General features: G+C 43.3%; 1 protein-coding gene across 11 annotated transcripts in view; it reads left to right on the top strand.

Annotated features, from left to right (window-relative positions):
* LOC129813725 (adhesion G protein-coupled receptor L2-like) overlaps nucleotides 1-11,029 on the top strand; it is a 138,227-nt gene extending 127,198 nt beyond the window's left edge. For 3 of the 11 annotated variants that reach the window (XM_055866179.1, XM_055866178.1, XM_055866182.1), the window contains 3 exons: nucleotides 438-537; nucleotides 3,289-3,417; nucleotides 8,937-11,029. In XM_055866179.1, coding sequence (XP_055722154.1) covers nucleotides 438-537; nucleotides 3,289-3,417; nucleotides 8,937-9,859 — 1,152 coding nt within the window. In that variant the 3' untranslated portion in view covers nucleotides 9,860-11,029. Of the gene's footprint in view, nucleotides 1-437; nucleotides 538-3,288; nucleotides 3,418-8,251; nucleotides 8,306-8,936 lie in introns of those variants that run through there. The other 8 variants (XM_055866181.1, XM_055866180.1, XM_055866186.1 and 5 more) reach the window with 7 other exon arrangements.
* Nucleotides 11,030-17,748: the final 6,719 nt, after the last annotated feature.

Genomic DNA, 17,748 nt, shown 5'->3' with positions numbered 1-17,748 from the left:
TCACTATTGAGTTAAAGGTGGTCGTTCTGATCCTCTTGTGTGAAATTGCCTTCTCTCTTTCCACTGAGGGTGAAAGGGAGAGCCTACGCCTTGTTCTCCTGCTGCATGCTAGCATGTAGAGGGAACAGGGAAGGATACCAGCGTTGAATATTGATGTTGCGTCCGAAATGGCACCCTATTCCCTATTTTGTGTACTACTTTTGACCAGAGTTCTATGGGCCCTGGTCAAAAGTAGTGTACTATATAGGGAATAGGGTGTCATTTGGCATGCATCCATTTTGTTTTGGAGGTAGTTCTTGTAATCCATTGTGTTTGCTTGCTGCCTTCACAGAGCATTTTTCTTGTGGTCTTTTTCTGTTGCATGATAGCATGTAAAGGGAAGTGACATCCGTGTTTAAGGTTATTCTAATATGTGTGTTGTTGTTTACCTCCGACAGAGTCGTATCAGGAGGATGTGGAACGACACAGTGAGGAAGCAGTCAGAATCCTCCTTCATCTCCGGAGACATCAACAGCACCTCCACCCTCAACCACCAGGGTAAGACTATGGCCCCTCTGTCTCTATCTACACATGTTATGTTCTCTCTGTTATGGGCCCTTGAATAGACAACAAGTGCCTGAATAAATATGGCAGATGCAGATTTTATTTTTATCTATTTAACCTTTTATTTAACAAGTCAATGATGATGCTCTTCATTCAAGGAGGCAGCTTTTTGGTAAAATGATAAATGTTTACTCAATATTGCTAGTGTCTGTCCTTATTACAAAAAACCACAAACAACAAATAAAATACATGTTATTCAGCAGCAAGTTAACAAATACACGCTAAAAAAATGTTTTACGACGACTCAAAGTTCACATCAATGTGTCTTTTGGTGGTCGATCTGCACAGCTGCTACTTGTTGGATGAGAGAAGTGTTACATAGCTACTTAGTCTGGCTTCAAGTGGTAGTGATGAGAAGCTGGTGTCGTGTGTGTGTTCAACTCTGGGCGACCCTGACTGGCTGGCTACAGGGGCTTTGCTGGCTGTGCACTGACTCATCCTCACCCTGGCCTGGTCTCCTGATGATTTTCAGCCATGAGACAGAGAGCGAGAGAGAGAGAGAGCGAGAGAGAGAGAGCGCGAGAGAGAGAGCGCGAGAGAGAGAGCGCGAGAGAGAGAGAGCGCGCGAGAGAGAGAGCGCGAGAGAGAGAGCGCGCGAGAGAGAGAGCGCGAGAGAGAGAGCGCGAGAGAGAGAGAGCGCGAGAGAGAGAGCGCGAGAGAGAGAGCGCGCGAGAGAGAGAGCGCGAGAGAGAGAGCGCGAGAGAGAGAGCGCGAGAGAGAGAGCGCGAGAGAGAGAGCGCGAGAGAGAGAGAGCGCGAGAGAGAGAGAGAGCGCGAGAGAGAGAGAGAGAGCGCGAGAGAGAGAGAGAGAGAGCGCGAGAGAGAGAGAGAGAGCGCGAGAGAGAGAGAGAGAGCGCGAGAGAGAGAGAGAGAGCGCGAGAGAGAGAGAGAGAGCGCGAGAGAGAGAGAGAGAGCGCGAGAGAGAGAGAGAGAGCGCGAGAGAGAGAGAGAGAGCGCGAGAGAGAGAGAGAGCGCGAGAGAGAGAGAGAGAGAGAGAGCGCGAGAGAGAGAGAGAGCGCGAGAGAGAGAGAGAGAGCGCGAGAGAGAGAGCGCGAGAGAGAGACAGACAGAGACTTGAGAGAGACAGACAGAGACTTGAGAGAGACAGACAGAGACTTGAGAGAGAAAGACAAACAGACAGAGGGGGGAGATGGAGAGAGACTGACAGAGAATAAGAAGGAGGAGAGGTAGAGAGAGAGGGGAAAGAGAGACAGAGGAAGAGAGTGAGGGAGAGGTCACAGAGATTTAACATGATACAGCTCAGACTTGCACTGTAAAATAGATTTTAACTTCTATCCCCATTATCAGTGTCAGCATTCAGCTCTCTTAATCACCACTGACTCAATGACTGGATATTGCTATTATACATTATACTTATAGATGCATTATGTACACTTTCATTATGAGGGAGCACAGTGATGTCAATAGATACCGGTGTGTAGTCCCCACATTATCAGTTTGATTGTATAGTCTATACAGTCCACTGACTCTAGACTGTAAAGTGGCTGCTTACAATGACTTGTTTTATATGACTACTGTAATCATACCGGAAGAGATGGAGACCCGCACACTGAAAAACAAAACAAAGAAGGAATAATCCAAAACTGAGGCTTGAATGCAAAATATATATGTTTATAAAAACAGAAAATAATCTATTCCAGTATACTTCTTTTGATTCCTAGGCACCTGGAACAGACACTATTCAGTAGTAAAGATATTCAAAGAGTGCAGATGGCCTCTTATCATTACTGTAATCATACTGAATATTTTGACTCCCACTTTAGAATGTAGTCCCTACAGTAGTATTTATTTATTAGTCAAATATTTGTTTAACAGAGAAAGTACTTGACAATGTTGTTAGTACATGTTTGCTTGGTACTTTCTGGTGGTACAGAATGTGGCTTTGTTTATAGCGACTCACTTGTTGCGGACAATATTGCTTGCTGTTCTGTGAAATGAAATCTGGAGAATACGATGTGTAGACATGATTTAAACATCAACTACCCAGCCTGTTGTATTTACTGAAGAAGCACACTGCTGCAAACCTATACTGATGGTACTTTTTCCTCTGGCCTCTTTCTCTTCATCTTCTCTTCCCTTATTTACTCTCCTGCCTTGTCTTTTTAATATAGTAAAATATAATCAGATACTAGTGTTTCTACTCCCTCACTCGCATCCTCTCTCCCGCTCTCACTCTGTCTCTCACTCTCACTCTGTCTCTCACTCTCACTCTGTCTCTCACTCTCACTCTGTCTCTCTCACTCTCACTCTGTCTCCCTCTGTCACTCACTGTCTCCCTCTGTCACTCACTGTCTCCCTCTGTCACTCACTGTCTCCCTCTGTCACACTCTGTCTCTCACTCTCACTCTGTCTCCCTCTGTCACTCACTGTCTCCCTCTGTCACTCACTGTCTCCCTCTGTCACACTCTGTCTCTCACTCTCACTCTGTCTCCCTCTGTCACTCACTGTCTCCCTCTGTCACTCACTGTCTCCCTCTGTCACTTTCTCTCTCTCTCTCTCTCACTGTCTCCCTCTCTCACTGTTTCCCTTTCTCTCCTGCCGTTCTTACAGGGTTGACTGACAACTACCTCTTAACTAACCCTCTCTCCCCTTTTCTCCTCTCTTTCTCACTATCCTGCCTTGTCTTTCTTTCCTCCCTCCCTCACTCTTTCCTTCCTTCTTACAGGAATGACTGGCAACTACCTCCTAACTAACCCTCTGCTCCGAGCCCACGACCCTAACAACCCCTATAACAACCTGCTGGCTGAGACGGTGGTGTGCAACGCCCCCTCCCCTCCGGCATTTCACCCACCAGGTGCATGGTGACCTCTAACCTTTCTCCCTATGTTGATCTGTCTTCCTCTGTGTCTGGAATGGAAACATATTCCCTATATGTTGTGTTACCTTGATAAGTTTGACTCTAGTCAAAATGAGTGCACTATGTAGGGAATAGGGTGCCTTGTGGACATACTTTGTTTTGTTTTAGTGTGTGTTTGAAACGAATTGTAATAGCAGTTGTTTGTGGGGTTGTGGCCCCTACACAGCATGTGTTGAGAAGTCTTGCTGTCGATTGTAGGGTTGCCCTTTCTCTCCTCTCTCCTCTCATTACCACGGATCTTTATTTCATTGTTATCTAGTATACAAGCTGTGCTTTGTAACACCCAACCAGAGGCGGTTGAGAAAGGTCAGTGCTATCTTATCAAGACTACTCCAACAGTCATTTATTCCGTTTATATATTATATCTTATTATTTACCATTCTCCTCCTACACCTGTTGATGCTACATTTACAGCAGGTTCAATGGCATTATAAAAAAAAAAGTCTTGACTACAAACCCGGATCCCAGTTTGATTTTAATTTTGTCAGTGTCTCTGTAGCGTGAACCAGATACGCTCTGTAATCAGACTAGAGGAGGAAGCCGAATAGAGGAATAAAAAACACAGGAGTACAAGACGCAGTGCAGGCAGAATTATACCCCTCAGATATGCAGAGGCATTTGATGATGAAAGAGGAGAGGATGGAAGGAAAGGAAGCAGCGCCAGGATGAATGTGTGGAGGGAGGGAAGGGGGGGAGAAGGGAAGAGAAGGATACAGGAGAACATACAGAAACTGTAGTTGTTCGCTCGGATTTGGCAGGTCTCCAATTTCGCTCGCTTCACACTGAGAACACTTAAGGCAAATCATCTGCCTTTTTTTCTGGAGGTTGGAAAGAGTTCGGAACCTAACATGAACAGATTGTCACAGAAATCAGACATTTCATGATATCGCTGCTATTTCATTACAATCAATATACCAATGACCATTATCAAAACACCACAAATGTATCTAGAATCTACAAATACCCCCACGCCACGTACAAGCAAACAATGCTTTTGAGACATTAAAATGCAGAGTCATCATAGGTAATTACAGTATAAGATAACTTATTCTAGTTGAGCGGTGGTAATAAATGAACAGTGACGGAGTCTAATTAACAGGTTATTGTATGCGTCAGTGTGATCATCCCATGACATGCCAAAGCACATCATCAGCCAGTCCTCTCTACAGGCAGATGAATCATGGAAATACATGAAAGACACAGACAATCATAAGGGAAATAGTCCACATACCTGCATCCTCAAACACTACAGATACTATCATTAATGACTCACAGTTAAAGAAAATGAAAGCACTCAAACATTATTAATGACTAACAGTTGAAAGACATGAAACACTTAGGAATTTACCTAAATAGATTTTGACTGGTTTGGGTGTAACTTCCTAACATACAGATGTCAAGTAGTATTATATGTGGTGATGGGGGGGAAATGTATTATGATATTATTTTTGACGATATCGCAGTATTATTTTTGTGCTACTTGGCTGTACCTGCAGCAGAACTGATCAGAATGTGTTTTCTCATGGCTCTCTCTTGTCCCTCTGCAGCAGACATATGGGGAGGAATATGTTTGGAATATCGATTCGCAATGAAATCGCAGTATGAAATTGCAATACATATAGAATCGCAATATATATCGTATCGTGATAATATCGTATCGTGAAGTCCCTGGCCTAGGTATATAATGATGAATCACCCAGCGATCGGTAAGCTGCTCTGACAGCTGACGCTTAAAGTTAGAGAGGGAGATATGTCTCCAACTTCAGTGATTTTTGCTATTCGTTCCAGTCATTGGCAGCAGGGAACTGGAAGGAAAGGCGGCCAAAGTAGGTGTTGGCTTTGGGTATGACCAGTGAAATATACCTGCTGGAGCACGTGCTACGGGTGGGTGTTGCTATGGTGACCAGTGAGCTGAGATAAGGCGGAGCTTTACCTAGCAAAGACTTATAGATGACCTGGAGCCAGTGGGATTGGCGACGATTATGTAGCGAGGGCCAGCCAACGAGAGCATACAGGTCGCAGTGGTGGGTAGTATATGGGGCTTTGGTGACAAAACGGATGGCACTGTGATAGACTGCATCCAATTTGCTGAGTAGTTGGAGCCTTTTTTGAAAATTACATCGCTGAAGTCAAGGATCGGTAGGATAGTCAGTTTTACAAGGGTATGTTTGGCAGCATGAGTGGAAGAGGCTTTGTTGCGAAATAGGAAGCCGATTCTAGATTTAATTTTGGATTGGAGATGCTTAATATGAGTCTGGAAGGAGAGTTTACAGTCTAGCCAGACACCTAGGTATTTATAGTTGTCCACATATTCTAAGTCAGAACCGTCCAGAGTAGTGATGCTAGGCGGGCGGCAATCGGTTGAAGAGCATGCATTTAGTTTTACTAGCATTTAAGAGCAGTTGGAGGCCACGGAAGAAGTGTTTTATGGCATTGAAGCTCGTCTGGAGGTTAGTTAACACAGTGTCCAAAGAAGGGCCAGAGGTTTACAGAATGGTGTCGTCTGCGTAGAGGTGGATCAAAGAATCACCAGCAGCAAGAGCGACATCATTGATATATACAGAGAAAAGAGTCGGCCCGAGAATTGAACCCTGTGGCACCCCCATAGAGACTGCCAGAGGTCCGGACAACAGGCCCTCCGATTTGACACACTGAACTCTATCTGAGAAGTAGTTAGTGAACCAGGCGAGGCAGTCATTAGAGAAACCAAGGCTGTTAAGTCTGCCGATAAGAATGCGGTGATTGACAGAGTCGAAAGACTTGGCCAGGTCGATGAAGACGGCTGCACAGTACTGTCTTTTATTGATGGCTGTTATGATATCGCTTAGGACCTTGAGCGTGGCTGAGGTGCACCTGTGACCAGCTCGGAAACTGGATTGCATAGCGAAGAAGGCACGGTGGGATTCGAAATGGTCGGTGATCTGTTTGTTAACTTGGCTTTCGAAGACCTTAGAAAGGCAGGGTAGGATAGATATAGGTGTGTAACAGTTTGGGTCTAGAGTGTCTCCCCCTTTTGAAGAGGGGGATGACCGCAGCGGTTTTCCAATCTTTAGAAATCTCAGACGATACGAAAGAGAGGTTGAACAGGCTAGTAATAGGGGTTGCAACAATAGCGGCAGATCATTTTAGGAAGAGAGGGTCCAGATTGTCTAGCCCGGCTGATTTGTAGAGGTCCAGATTTTGCACCTCTATCAGAACATCAGCTGTCTGGATTTGGGTGAAGGTTTTTCTGCTCTTTTGCACACCAGCATTTCTACCAGCATTTCTACTTGCACATCCTCATCTGCACATCTATCACGCCAGTGTTAATTGCTACATTGTAATTACTTCGCCACTATGGCCTATTTATTGCCTTACCTCCTTACTTCATTTGCACACACTGTATACAGATTTTTCTATTGTGTTATTGACTGTACGTTTGTTTATTCCATGTGTAACTCTGTGTTGTTTTTGTCGTACTGCTTTGCTTTATCTTGGCCAGGTCGCAGTTGTAAATGAGAACTTGTTCTCAACTGGCCTACCTGGTTTAATAAAGGTGAAATAAATAATAAATAAAAAAAGTGTCAAGTATTGAAGAGGCTCAAGTTGAAAATGTTAGCTTATTTCTATTGTCTTCTGCTGTAGTCGTTATAGATGATCCTCCCCATCCTGAAGGATCAACATGGCTTCTTTGAAGTGTATTAATACAAAGGTAATACAGTGCAGATGTTAATTTGATGCAGTAACGGTAAAGAGAACGTCTTGGGCGAATCTCCGTTGGAATCTTTCCCAGAATGCAGATGTCTGGCTCTGGCGGTGTCCAGTTAAATTCTGTTCACATCACTTACCCCCCTCCCTGTAGACAATATCTGTCTGCGTTAAAATGACTGCCCATGCATAAACAAATGCAAATCCTGCAGTGGGGCTGTTTTCACGCTATTTCTGTCTTTTTTTCTAACCCCCTTTCTTTGCCCTCACACTCCTCCCCCATCCCACCCTCCCTGTTCCCTCCTTTCACTCTTTAAAAAAATCTTTGATGTCTGTTTTTACACTCTTTTCTCCCTACCAAAGAGAGAAAGAGACGGTCCTTATCTCCACGGCAGTGTGTGTCACAGCCCAGCTCCAATTTTATTTCTCCATCTCACAGTCAGGTCTATTCAGACTCATTTAACTGAAATCTAAAACTTCAATCTCCCCCCTTTCGCGGAGCTTGAAGCGAGGCAGTCACTAACTGCCAAAATACGGCTCTTTTTTTCATCCTCTTCCCTTACTCATTTAGACTGATCCTCCTATTCCCCATCTTCTTCATCTTTTGCCGACATTCTTCTAGCTAATCTTTGAGCTTCACAAGAGGTTATCAATGTGATCTATTGTGTACAAAGTATTTCCTTCCCATCTGGGAGAAGTAGATAGATAGAAACCTGTTAAATCAAATCATCCCTCAATCACATTCTAAGCAGAGAGAGAGAGTAATGATATGATAGTGTACTTGCCATGTTAGACTGTAAGAGGCTGTGATTGCTTGCGGCTGAAACCCCTCCACCTGCCAAGTCCTGGATTCAGTTGTTCTCAGGATTATTTCTCTAGAGCTTTCTCAAATGTTTTTTTTTTTTTTTAAATCAGATGAATCTGTAAATTCGAGTTAAAACGTTAACTTTTTAAGGGGACCCAAATCTGAGCGGGGCCGACTGAATCCAGGCCTCCTTCCTCTTTTGTCTTATTTCAGTGATTTTCCTGTTTTTTATGCCGCAATAAAAAGCAAATGTTTTACTTTTGTTTTGTTGCATATCAGCAGTTCTTAGGCCAGATAGCCTGAGCAGACACACTTGATGTGAGTGGTGGCAAAGTGAGTCATTGCACCGTGCCTGTGTCGTGGTTGTGTGTGTGTGTGGGGGGGGGGGGGGGGGGGGGGGGGGCTGTGCTTGTGTGGCCCCAGTGGGTGAACAAGGTGGCCCTGCGTCTGTGTTCCACATTACTCCTTCTTTCTTTTTTCTTTTTTTAAAGACTGGAATGAATGTTTTATTCATTGTCTCTTTTCTACCTCCACCTCCCCCACAGTATTTTTTTCTCACATAACCTGTGCTATGATATGTTGATCTTGCTATGTTGTTGCTACCTGGCTAGCTACATTATCAGTGTGTTGTTGCTGTATGTGTAATGTTTCTTTTTTTTCCTTTCTCATTTGTCGAATATTGTTCAGGATAACTTCAGTATTGGCTATGATAATGTCAGACATGATGATGCAAAATGGAAACAGACATGATCGAAAATTATTTCAAATTTGAACCTCTTGAACTGTATATTATGTATAAATATGAACATTTAAACATAAAAATGGAGTTAGCAACTACTGCAAACACTTAACAGTGAAGTGTCCTGAGCAGTATCAAACTGTATTGTATTGATTTGTAATTCAATATTGATTTATTAACAGTGATCAGTGGTATCTAATCCAGGTGTCGTACCTCTCGTTGCAGGGCAGCACTCTCTGACCCACAGCAGGGACATCAGTGCCATGGACACCCTCCCCCTCAACGGAAACTTTAACAACTGCTACTCCCTGCGTGACCATGACGATGACTATGAGGACGTTGTGGGTGGGGGTGTGGTCGGGGGTGTGGTCTGCGGCCCAGGGGACCTGGGGGGCCTCAGCCTGGACGACGCTGCCTTCGAGAAGATGATCATCTCTGAGCTGGTTCACAACAACCTGAGGCCCCGCGGGCCCCCTAAGGGCCACAACACCCACCGTGATAGCAGGGAGAGGGACAGGAACCGGGCCCCTCCCCAGACCAGGGTGACTGGGGACAGGGATAGGGATTGTGGGGGTGGAAGCGGCAGCGAGGATGATGCCATAGTGGCGGACCATGCTGAGGCTTCGTCCCCCCAGAGAGGTAGTATTGTCGGGGTAATTGGAGGAGGTCACCCTACCCTGGAGTTGCTGCTGCACCCCCACCACAAGGAGGCGTTAGAGGCCCCCCTCCTGCCCCAGAGGACTCACTCCCTGCTCTACAGCGCCCACAAGGCCCCCAGGAGGGCTGTTGAGGGGCATGGGGGCCACGGCTCAAAGACAGTGGGGGCAATGGAGGACGGGGACTCCCAGTCACCCAACAATAACAGGGACTCCCTGTACACCAGCATGCCCAACCTGAGAGACTCCCCCTCGGCCTCACCCTACCCCCCCGATGAAGCCGATGACCTGTCCTCTTCCCCCAGGAGTGAGGGGGAGGACCTGTACCATAAGAGCATGCCTGAGCTGGTCGATGGGCCCCAGCCCCTGTCTTACTACCACATACACCGGGGCACCAGCGATGGGTGCATTGTGCCCCCCAGCGCTGAGGACTGTGAACCTGAGGGAGAGGGCCCTCAGGATGGACAGATGCAGCTCATTACCAGCCTCTGAGCAGGTGGATGGAGGAAGGAGAGGAAGCATCTCTCTGATGTTTTTGCACAGGTTTGAACATATGTATGTGTGTGGGCTTTGGTTGATGTCAAGACTATTGCCAGCCCTCACCGGTCCTCCTCCTGGTCCTCCTCTGCACTCCCAATGACCCATCAGAGCAGGAAGTGAAATGTTTGTGGGTGGTAGGCAGAAGATGGATGTCTTATTCACACATACACTCGGTCACATACAAATGTCCTTTGGACTTGACCTGCTCCGCTCTGCTGTGGGACTACAGAGAAGGAAATGCACAGACCACTCAATGTGTCAGAGAGTAGTCTGTCTGGCGCTGTCCCTGTCCAGCTTGCATTTGTATTATATTGAAGAAGAAAAACAATATGGTTTCAAACTCCAGGTTTAGAACTTTAGGAACACTGGTGAAGTTTTCCTGGGGGGGTTTCCAGAATAAGGATCTGTTGAGTCATTCCACTCCAGAACCTAGAGTCATTTCACTCCACATTGAGGAATGTCAAATGAAGAACCACTAATTCAGACTCAGGCATTATATTTTCTCTATTGCACATTTAACTGTTGTCAGAGTAACAGCTAAATAAAATATATTTTGCTGTACCACAGTGTAAAAAAAAAGAAGAATACAAATGTTGTGGCAACCAATTATACAACCTTTCAATGTTGAGGAGATTGTCCTCAAAACAGGTTGCTCAAACGGTGCAAATGTCTTTTTTCCTCTCACTTGACACGTTGTAGTATGTTTGAACATAAAATATATATACTTTTTTGAAAATCTCATAAGAAACAATACTCACATCTCTGCTTGTGAAGTGCTTTTTGCTTTCAGGAATTAAGAGTTTTGGCAGTAATATTTGTTGTTAACACCATGCCATGAACAGATTTGGAGTGAATTGGATCATTGTGTAATTTATTTTACTTGAAAGAAAATAAAAACATTTGTGTCAATGCGATATTTCAAGCATATTACGAGCATATTTCTGCCTTTGACATTAATTTATTAACAGAATTATTGAAAATCTTTAAAATAAAAAAGGTTGGGTAGTGCGACTTTCAGCACGGTTTAGATTAAGTTCATTTATTTTGTAAGGGCCCATTGTCAGCTGATATAAAAATTCAACTCTTGTTTGATATCAAATAAATGTGAGATTTTTTCTTGTTTGCAATGGCTCACTGTTACTTTTCTTTCATGTCCAGATATGGAGCAAGATGAGAGCTAAGCTTCTGTTTAGACCTATAGTCATGGAAAGAAATAGCAAAGGGAGAGTTATCTGATTGATCCTGCTTAATAACTTTCATTCAAATATTATTGCCTAGTAAGGTCTTCCAGCCCGTAGGTCCTGCTTCAAGCTGACCACCCAGCTGTTCTTAGTAGACAACGTACGTCTGCTCAGTTCTGCATTTAACTGTGACATACACTTCATTAGACCATGTGAGATGCCAATTCTCTGTCAGACGTTGGAGTGAGAGAGAGGAGCAGGGGCCGTGGCCAAGGCAGGGCAGAGGAGCAGAGCTGCTAAGTCCACCGTGGCTCCCTGCCGCTGTGTTTGAATGTCAGCCTCTCCATTTACACAGAGCTATCCAGATCCAACAGGCCCCGGCCGGGAGACACTGAACCGGTCTGTTACATTATTTGGAAACTTGGCTTTGCGTTCACTTCAGATGTAATGAAAATCTAATTAAATGCAAAGCTGATGACCAGGGACCAGGACCATGCATACAGTACAAGCAGGCTTTCTCGGACTCGCAGTTAATTTGGAAAAGAGTGGACCTTTTCTTGTTGTCTTAAAAGGATACTTCAGGATTTCGCAAAAAACAACCCCTAAAGTCTTGGGAGAAAAGGGAGGCCCATATTTTTCATTCATCATTATTTTTGTCTGAGCTACGAACACATATAGAGGATTCTGACACAAATTTGACACCGTCACATCTTGTATCCTGTCGTGTTGTTACTGGTGTTAGAAAGGGGGATTTGATTGTGTGCCACTGGTTTAACTGTTTACGATAAAGCTACCTCTTAAAGGGATACTTCAGGATTTTGGCAATGAAGCCCTTTATGTTCTTCCCCAGAGTCAGATGAACTCGTGGATACCATTTTTATTTCTCTGCGTGCAGTTTGAAGTTGCTTACTAGCGCAATTGGTAACTAACCGTTAGAGCAATGACTGAAAGTCTATGGGTATCTGCTAACATGCTAGCAGATACCCATAGACGTCCAGTCATTGTGCTAATGCTAGCTAGTTGGCTTGCGAAACTGCCTCAAACTTCCTTCATACTATTTACAAAAACAGAAATGGTATCCATAAGTTCATCTGACTCTGGGGAAGAACATAAAGGGCTTCATTGCCAAAATCCCGAAGTATCCCTTTAAGAGGTAGCTTTATCGTAAACTGTTAAATCAGTGGCACACAATCAAATCCCCCTTTCTAACACCAGTAACAACACGACAGGCTACAAGATGTGACGGTGTCAAATTTGTGTCAGAATCCTCTATATGTGTTCGTAGCTCAGACAAAAATAATGATGAATGAAAAATATGGGCCTCCCTTCTCTCCCAAGACTTTAGTTTTTTTGTTGTTGTTGCATGATGCATATATATTGGTTCATTATCGCTAAGTAATCTGTCTGTTATATTAGCTTTCTTGCCTTATCATCTTCAAGAGAAGTGCATTGTAATACCGTCCAATACACTGGGGATCATGTTCTTTCCCCATGATGAGTGGGAGGCGGGATGATCCTGTAATATACTCTGAGGAGGGGGAGGGGTTAGGGAGCAGCTCCATTCCCTATTGGAACACAGTCACATGCTATTGATAAAAGAACACGCACCCTCAATGTAACCATGCACCTTCCTAGCCATCAAGCTTTCCAACTGGGCATTACTTTGGGTTAGACTATGATACAGCATGTCAATGATGACACTATTCGTGTAGCAAATGAGAAGTTGTCGAAGTTTGGTAGAGATGAAAGAACTTGACTCATCAACCCATCTTTAATCTATAATGTAGCTGTGTCCACAGGGCCCGGTCGCAAATGAAGGCACAACAAGCCAGAGTCCAAGCAGACATTACAGTGTTTTCATTTGTTTCTGTTTGATTTTGCACCCACTGGTGATTTGGACATTATTTCATGTCCATCTTCCAAATACATCAAACAAGTTGTTTCATTGAAACTCAGATCACAGACCCTGTATTCCAAAATGTGGTCTGATTTTACCATTTCACCCTGGTTTTACTGGGGGGGGGGGACACAGATAAAACGGTCATTAGAATGAAAAGGTGTTCTTGCGGACAAATGTTTATGTTAGTGGGGGATAGCAATCTTTAACCAAAGCGGGAACTATGCATAATTACATTAGTACATGCACAAAGCAGGAGTATTATATTTCCTCAGGGCCCCTGTAAATGCACAGCTTATATTCCTCTCCATTTCACTCTGCAGCAGAAAGATAAAGAGCATCTGAATGTGGCTGTGCATCATTCCCACCCTGCCACCACACTGCCACGGCATTCTGCATCTGCTTGTGGCGTATTCTGCATTTATAAAACTTGCATATGTACTGGGGGTATTGGATTCGATTGGAGGTATTGTATTGGAGCTATTGTATTGTATTGGGGGTATTGGATTCGATTGGGGGTATTGTATTGGGGCTATTGGATTCGATTGGGGGTATTGGATTGGATTGGGGGTATTGGATTGGATTGGAGGTATTGGATTGGATTGGTGGTATTGGATTGGATTGGGGCTATTGGATTGGATTGGGGATATTGGATTGTATTGGGGTATTGGATTGGATTGGTGGTATTGGATTGTATTGGGGTATTGGATTGTACTGGGGGTATTGGATTGGGGGTATTGGATTGTATTGGGGTATTGGATTGTACTGGGGGTATTGGATTGGATTGGGGGTATTGGATTGTATTGGGGTATTGGATTGTACTGGTGGTATTGGATTGGATTGGGGGTATTGGGGGTATTGGATTGGGGGTATTGGGGGTATTGGATTGTACTGGGGGTATTGGATTGTATTGGGGCTATTGGATTGTATTGGGGGTATTGGATTGGATTGGTGGTATTGGATTGGATTGGTGGTATTGGATTGGATTGTGGGTATTGGATTGGATTGGTGGTATTGGATTGTATTGGGGCTATTGGATTGTATTGGGGCTATTGGATTGTATTGGGGTATTGGATTGTATTGGGGATATTGGATTGGATTGGGGGTATTGGATTGTATTGGGGGTATTGGATTGTATTGGGGCTATTGGATTGTATTGGGGCTATTGGATTGTATTGGGGTATTGGATTGGATTGGGGGTATTGGATTGGATTGGGGGTATTATTTTTTATCTGATTGAACAAAAACAATCCATGGTCTGGACAAAATACAGCTCCCACGCTCTGTCCTACTGATTAAAGTAAACATCATTAAGTAATTATAACCTTATTGAATCATACCCATTCTGTTTCTATGCCCGGGAACCTAAGAACACTGTTGAGTTATGTGAATGTTATGTGTCTTGGTGTTATTTCATCCTCCGCTCATGCACAGCTTTTATGAAGTAGCTTTTGTTCATTTGAATTGTATATTGCTGCTTCAACAATACTGTGACCAAGGCTAGAGACCCTCTAATAGAGAGAAACATGTGAGACAGGGAGAAAGATTCAGAGAGAGAAACAGAGAGAGAGAGAGACAGGGAGAAAGATTCAGAGAGAGAAACATGAGACCGAGAGAGAGGGAGAGAGAAACTTGAGAGTGAGAGAAAGAGAGGGATACAGAGAGAGTGAGAGAGAAGGAGAGGGAGAGGGTAGACAGAACAGGATCTTAGACTTCTACACTGAAGCCTATTATAGGAGATTATGGCTGTTATGGTTTAGGACAAAGTACACAAGAGGCCTCATCAAATCCACATCTGAAAAGGTGTGATATCATTTTGAGTGCGTGTGTAACTGCCAAAATAATGGAAACATTTGAGTAAATGAGGAATGCTAGGTATATTGAAAGCAGGTGCTTCCACACAGGTGTGGTTCTTGAGTTAATTAAGCAATTAACATCCCATCATGCTTAGGGTCATGTATAAAAATGCTGAGCAGGCCATTATTTTGAGTAAGGTGGTTATGGCTCCATAGGATGACAATTCCTCCATCCACAGGGCACGAGTGGTCACTGAACGCTTTGATGAGCATGAAAACGATGTAAATAATATGCCACGGCAGTCTCAGTTACCAGGTCTCAACCCAATTTAACTTTTATGGGAGATTCTGGAGCGATTCCTGAGACAGCGTTTTCCACCACCATCAACAAAACACCAAATTATGAAATTTCTCATGGAGGAATGATGTCGCATCCCTCCCATAGAGTTCCAGACACTTGTAGAATCTATGCCAAGGACCATTGTGTGTGTGTGTGTGTGTGTGTGTGTGTGTGTGCATGTGCATAGGCCTATGTGTATGCGTGAGCCTGTTTGTCCATTGTGTCATCTGTCAAAAACCATCCCAGTTTGAGCACAATACAATTGGAAAACTGTCAGTTCTCATATGAAACACTTCCACTGACTTAGAAACAGGTCTACAGTTACCTGTCACACGCATTACTCTGTAAACCACTGCACTGGGGTTTTTGTTGGGCTCTCCCCTTGGTGTGTGTGTGTGCGTGCGTGCGCCTGCGTGCGTGTGCCTGCGTGTTGGGCTTTTTCCATGCTGTGTGATAAAGGGAATGCATTCCCCCTGAGCCAAAGACGTGACAGCACATTACACCTATTAGACCAAAGCTAATACAGCAACACCAGCAGCCCTGCTACAGACAAGGTCAACTGTGAGATATTTGGTTTCTGAAATGTGAGAAATTGGCCTCCAAAATACAGGTATTTTATGCAACTGTGAAAATTGAGAAAATGTTTTTATTTTATTTTTGTTTGAAATGGAGAACGAAATATTTACAACATTTTTGTATTACTACTATCATATTATCAAATGTTGTAAAAAATATAGTGAACTCCATTTTTGCAAACACTGGCAAAAATATGCTGCTTTCATTGCAGATTTTTTTTTTAAATTTGAGGACGTGGAGTGACATACTGTATATGAAAAATACATTTAAAGATAAAATATGACACATTTTATTCTCACGTCAAAACACCTGTTTTTAGTAAATGACATCTCTGAAGATGTGGTTGTAAAACATATCACAGAGGAGTAAAATGTTATTTAATATACAAGGTAGGCATTTTTCAATTTCAGCTTATAGTACCTGCCATGTCCACCAAGTTTCATAGGTTTTAAATTTGAGCCTATTAAAATGGATTAGTTCATATTTATGATGCAGTAATTGTTTAAGGTTAGGATTGATTTTGAGGCAACTTGTGATTCTGTTGTATAGTATATTCTCTCTTTTTGTATCAAATAGTCTTAGATGTTATGGCCTGTATAGCTCCATTTCTGAATATAAGCTGACATGAATTTTACCAACCTGACTGAATTTTTCAGGGTTTGCATTCCTAGGGAAATGAGTGGATCAGAAGAGGAATCTCACAATAATGTCTGGCTTTGTAGCTGTAAAAGTTTATTAAAACAAACATGATCCCTCATGTTACGGAGCTCAGAAATAAAGTGTTGTGTGTGTGTGTGTGTGTGTGGCCATTCCACACACCTGGTTCCGCTTGTTTCCATTCATTTAATAAGCATATCAAAAGGCGCACATTAATTCTGTTTATCTTTTGTAATCAACAATACCTTTTGCAAAATTATCCTATCTAATAAAATCTAAATAAATTGTTTAAAATGTGATATGAAATTAAATGTTTTCCAGTAGATATTTGGCAGACGTCTTGTGCATTGTCATTTATTTTCTTTGACTCTGAAAAGAGTTCACAGCCCCATGGCAGCGGGATACCTTTGACTCATGCTCCACTTTTCAGAGGGCTAATTCAGCTAATAGTTTCAGCAACTTACTGAGATTGTGCTCTGCAACTTTTTTAAATGACAGTATGGTACAGACAGAACCATGTGGAGATAATCGCCAAGCTTGGGAAATAAATGTTATTGTGAGGTACTATTGCATTCCAAGCCTAGGTCGAATCCAAAACAAGTTCCCTTATTGAATCACAGGGGTTTCGAAATCACAGTGACAGGCAACAAGGGCAATCACTGTTAAGGTAGTAGGATTTGCCACTATAATTTGTTGAGCTCTGTTGCTCCATAGTGTGCTATGGTGTCATTTTAAATGCAAATGGGTGCCACTTACTGTAACAACTGGACTGTATTATACTTTGCTGTAGCACAACAACAAACATTCATGATATGCACTTATGAGGAATAGCTTTTGTATGGTACAGTATGTTTTACATGCTGCTATATCTGTTCTATACACTAACAGATACAGTACATTGATGTACATCCACATATAGACATGGAACATGTGCATGTCAGCCTACACAATACACTTTGTTTTGAATATAGCTGCTGGATAGTTAAGAGGTTTGTCTCTGACCTTGAGTGAAAACTCCCCCATGAGCCAGAGAGCAAGGGAGAGAGGAGGGAGAAACAGATTGCTCATCTCTTCATAAAGAATGGATGGTGATGGCACTGTGTTCGTTCATTCGTTGTTACGTTACCTGGCAACAGGTGAAGGCAGATTAACAGTCATGGCATAGAGTCAGTCAGTGTAAGGCTGTCGTCAAGGCCAATAGTCAATTCAACTTTTATTTACCAGACTCTGTTAGAGAGAAATAGTTCTCACTGGCCTTTAGGTGGTTATTGTTAAAATAATAGGCTGTGAAAATATTGCTGTAGCTGTAACGGCTGACGTCTTCCTCTTCCTCGGACGAGGAGAGGAGGATCGGTGGACCAATACGCAGCAAGGTATGATGACATATTGTAATT

The sequence above is a fragment of the Salvelinus fontinalis genome, chromosome 17 (genome assembly GCF_029448725.1).
Source record: "Salvelinus fontinalis isolate EN_2023a chromosome 17, ASM2944872v1, whole genome shotgun sequence".
Taxonomy (NCBI): domain Eukaryota; kingdom Metazoa; phylum Chordata; class Actinopteri; order Salmoniformes; family Salmonidae; genus Salvelinus; species Salvelinus fontinalis.
The sequence above is the reverse complement of the archived record's forward strand: the minus strand, read 5'-3'. Positions and strand labels throughout refer to the sequence as shown.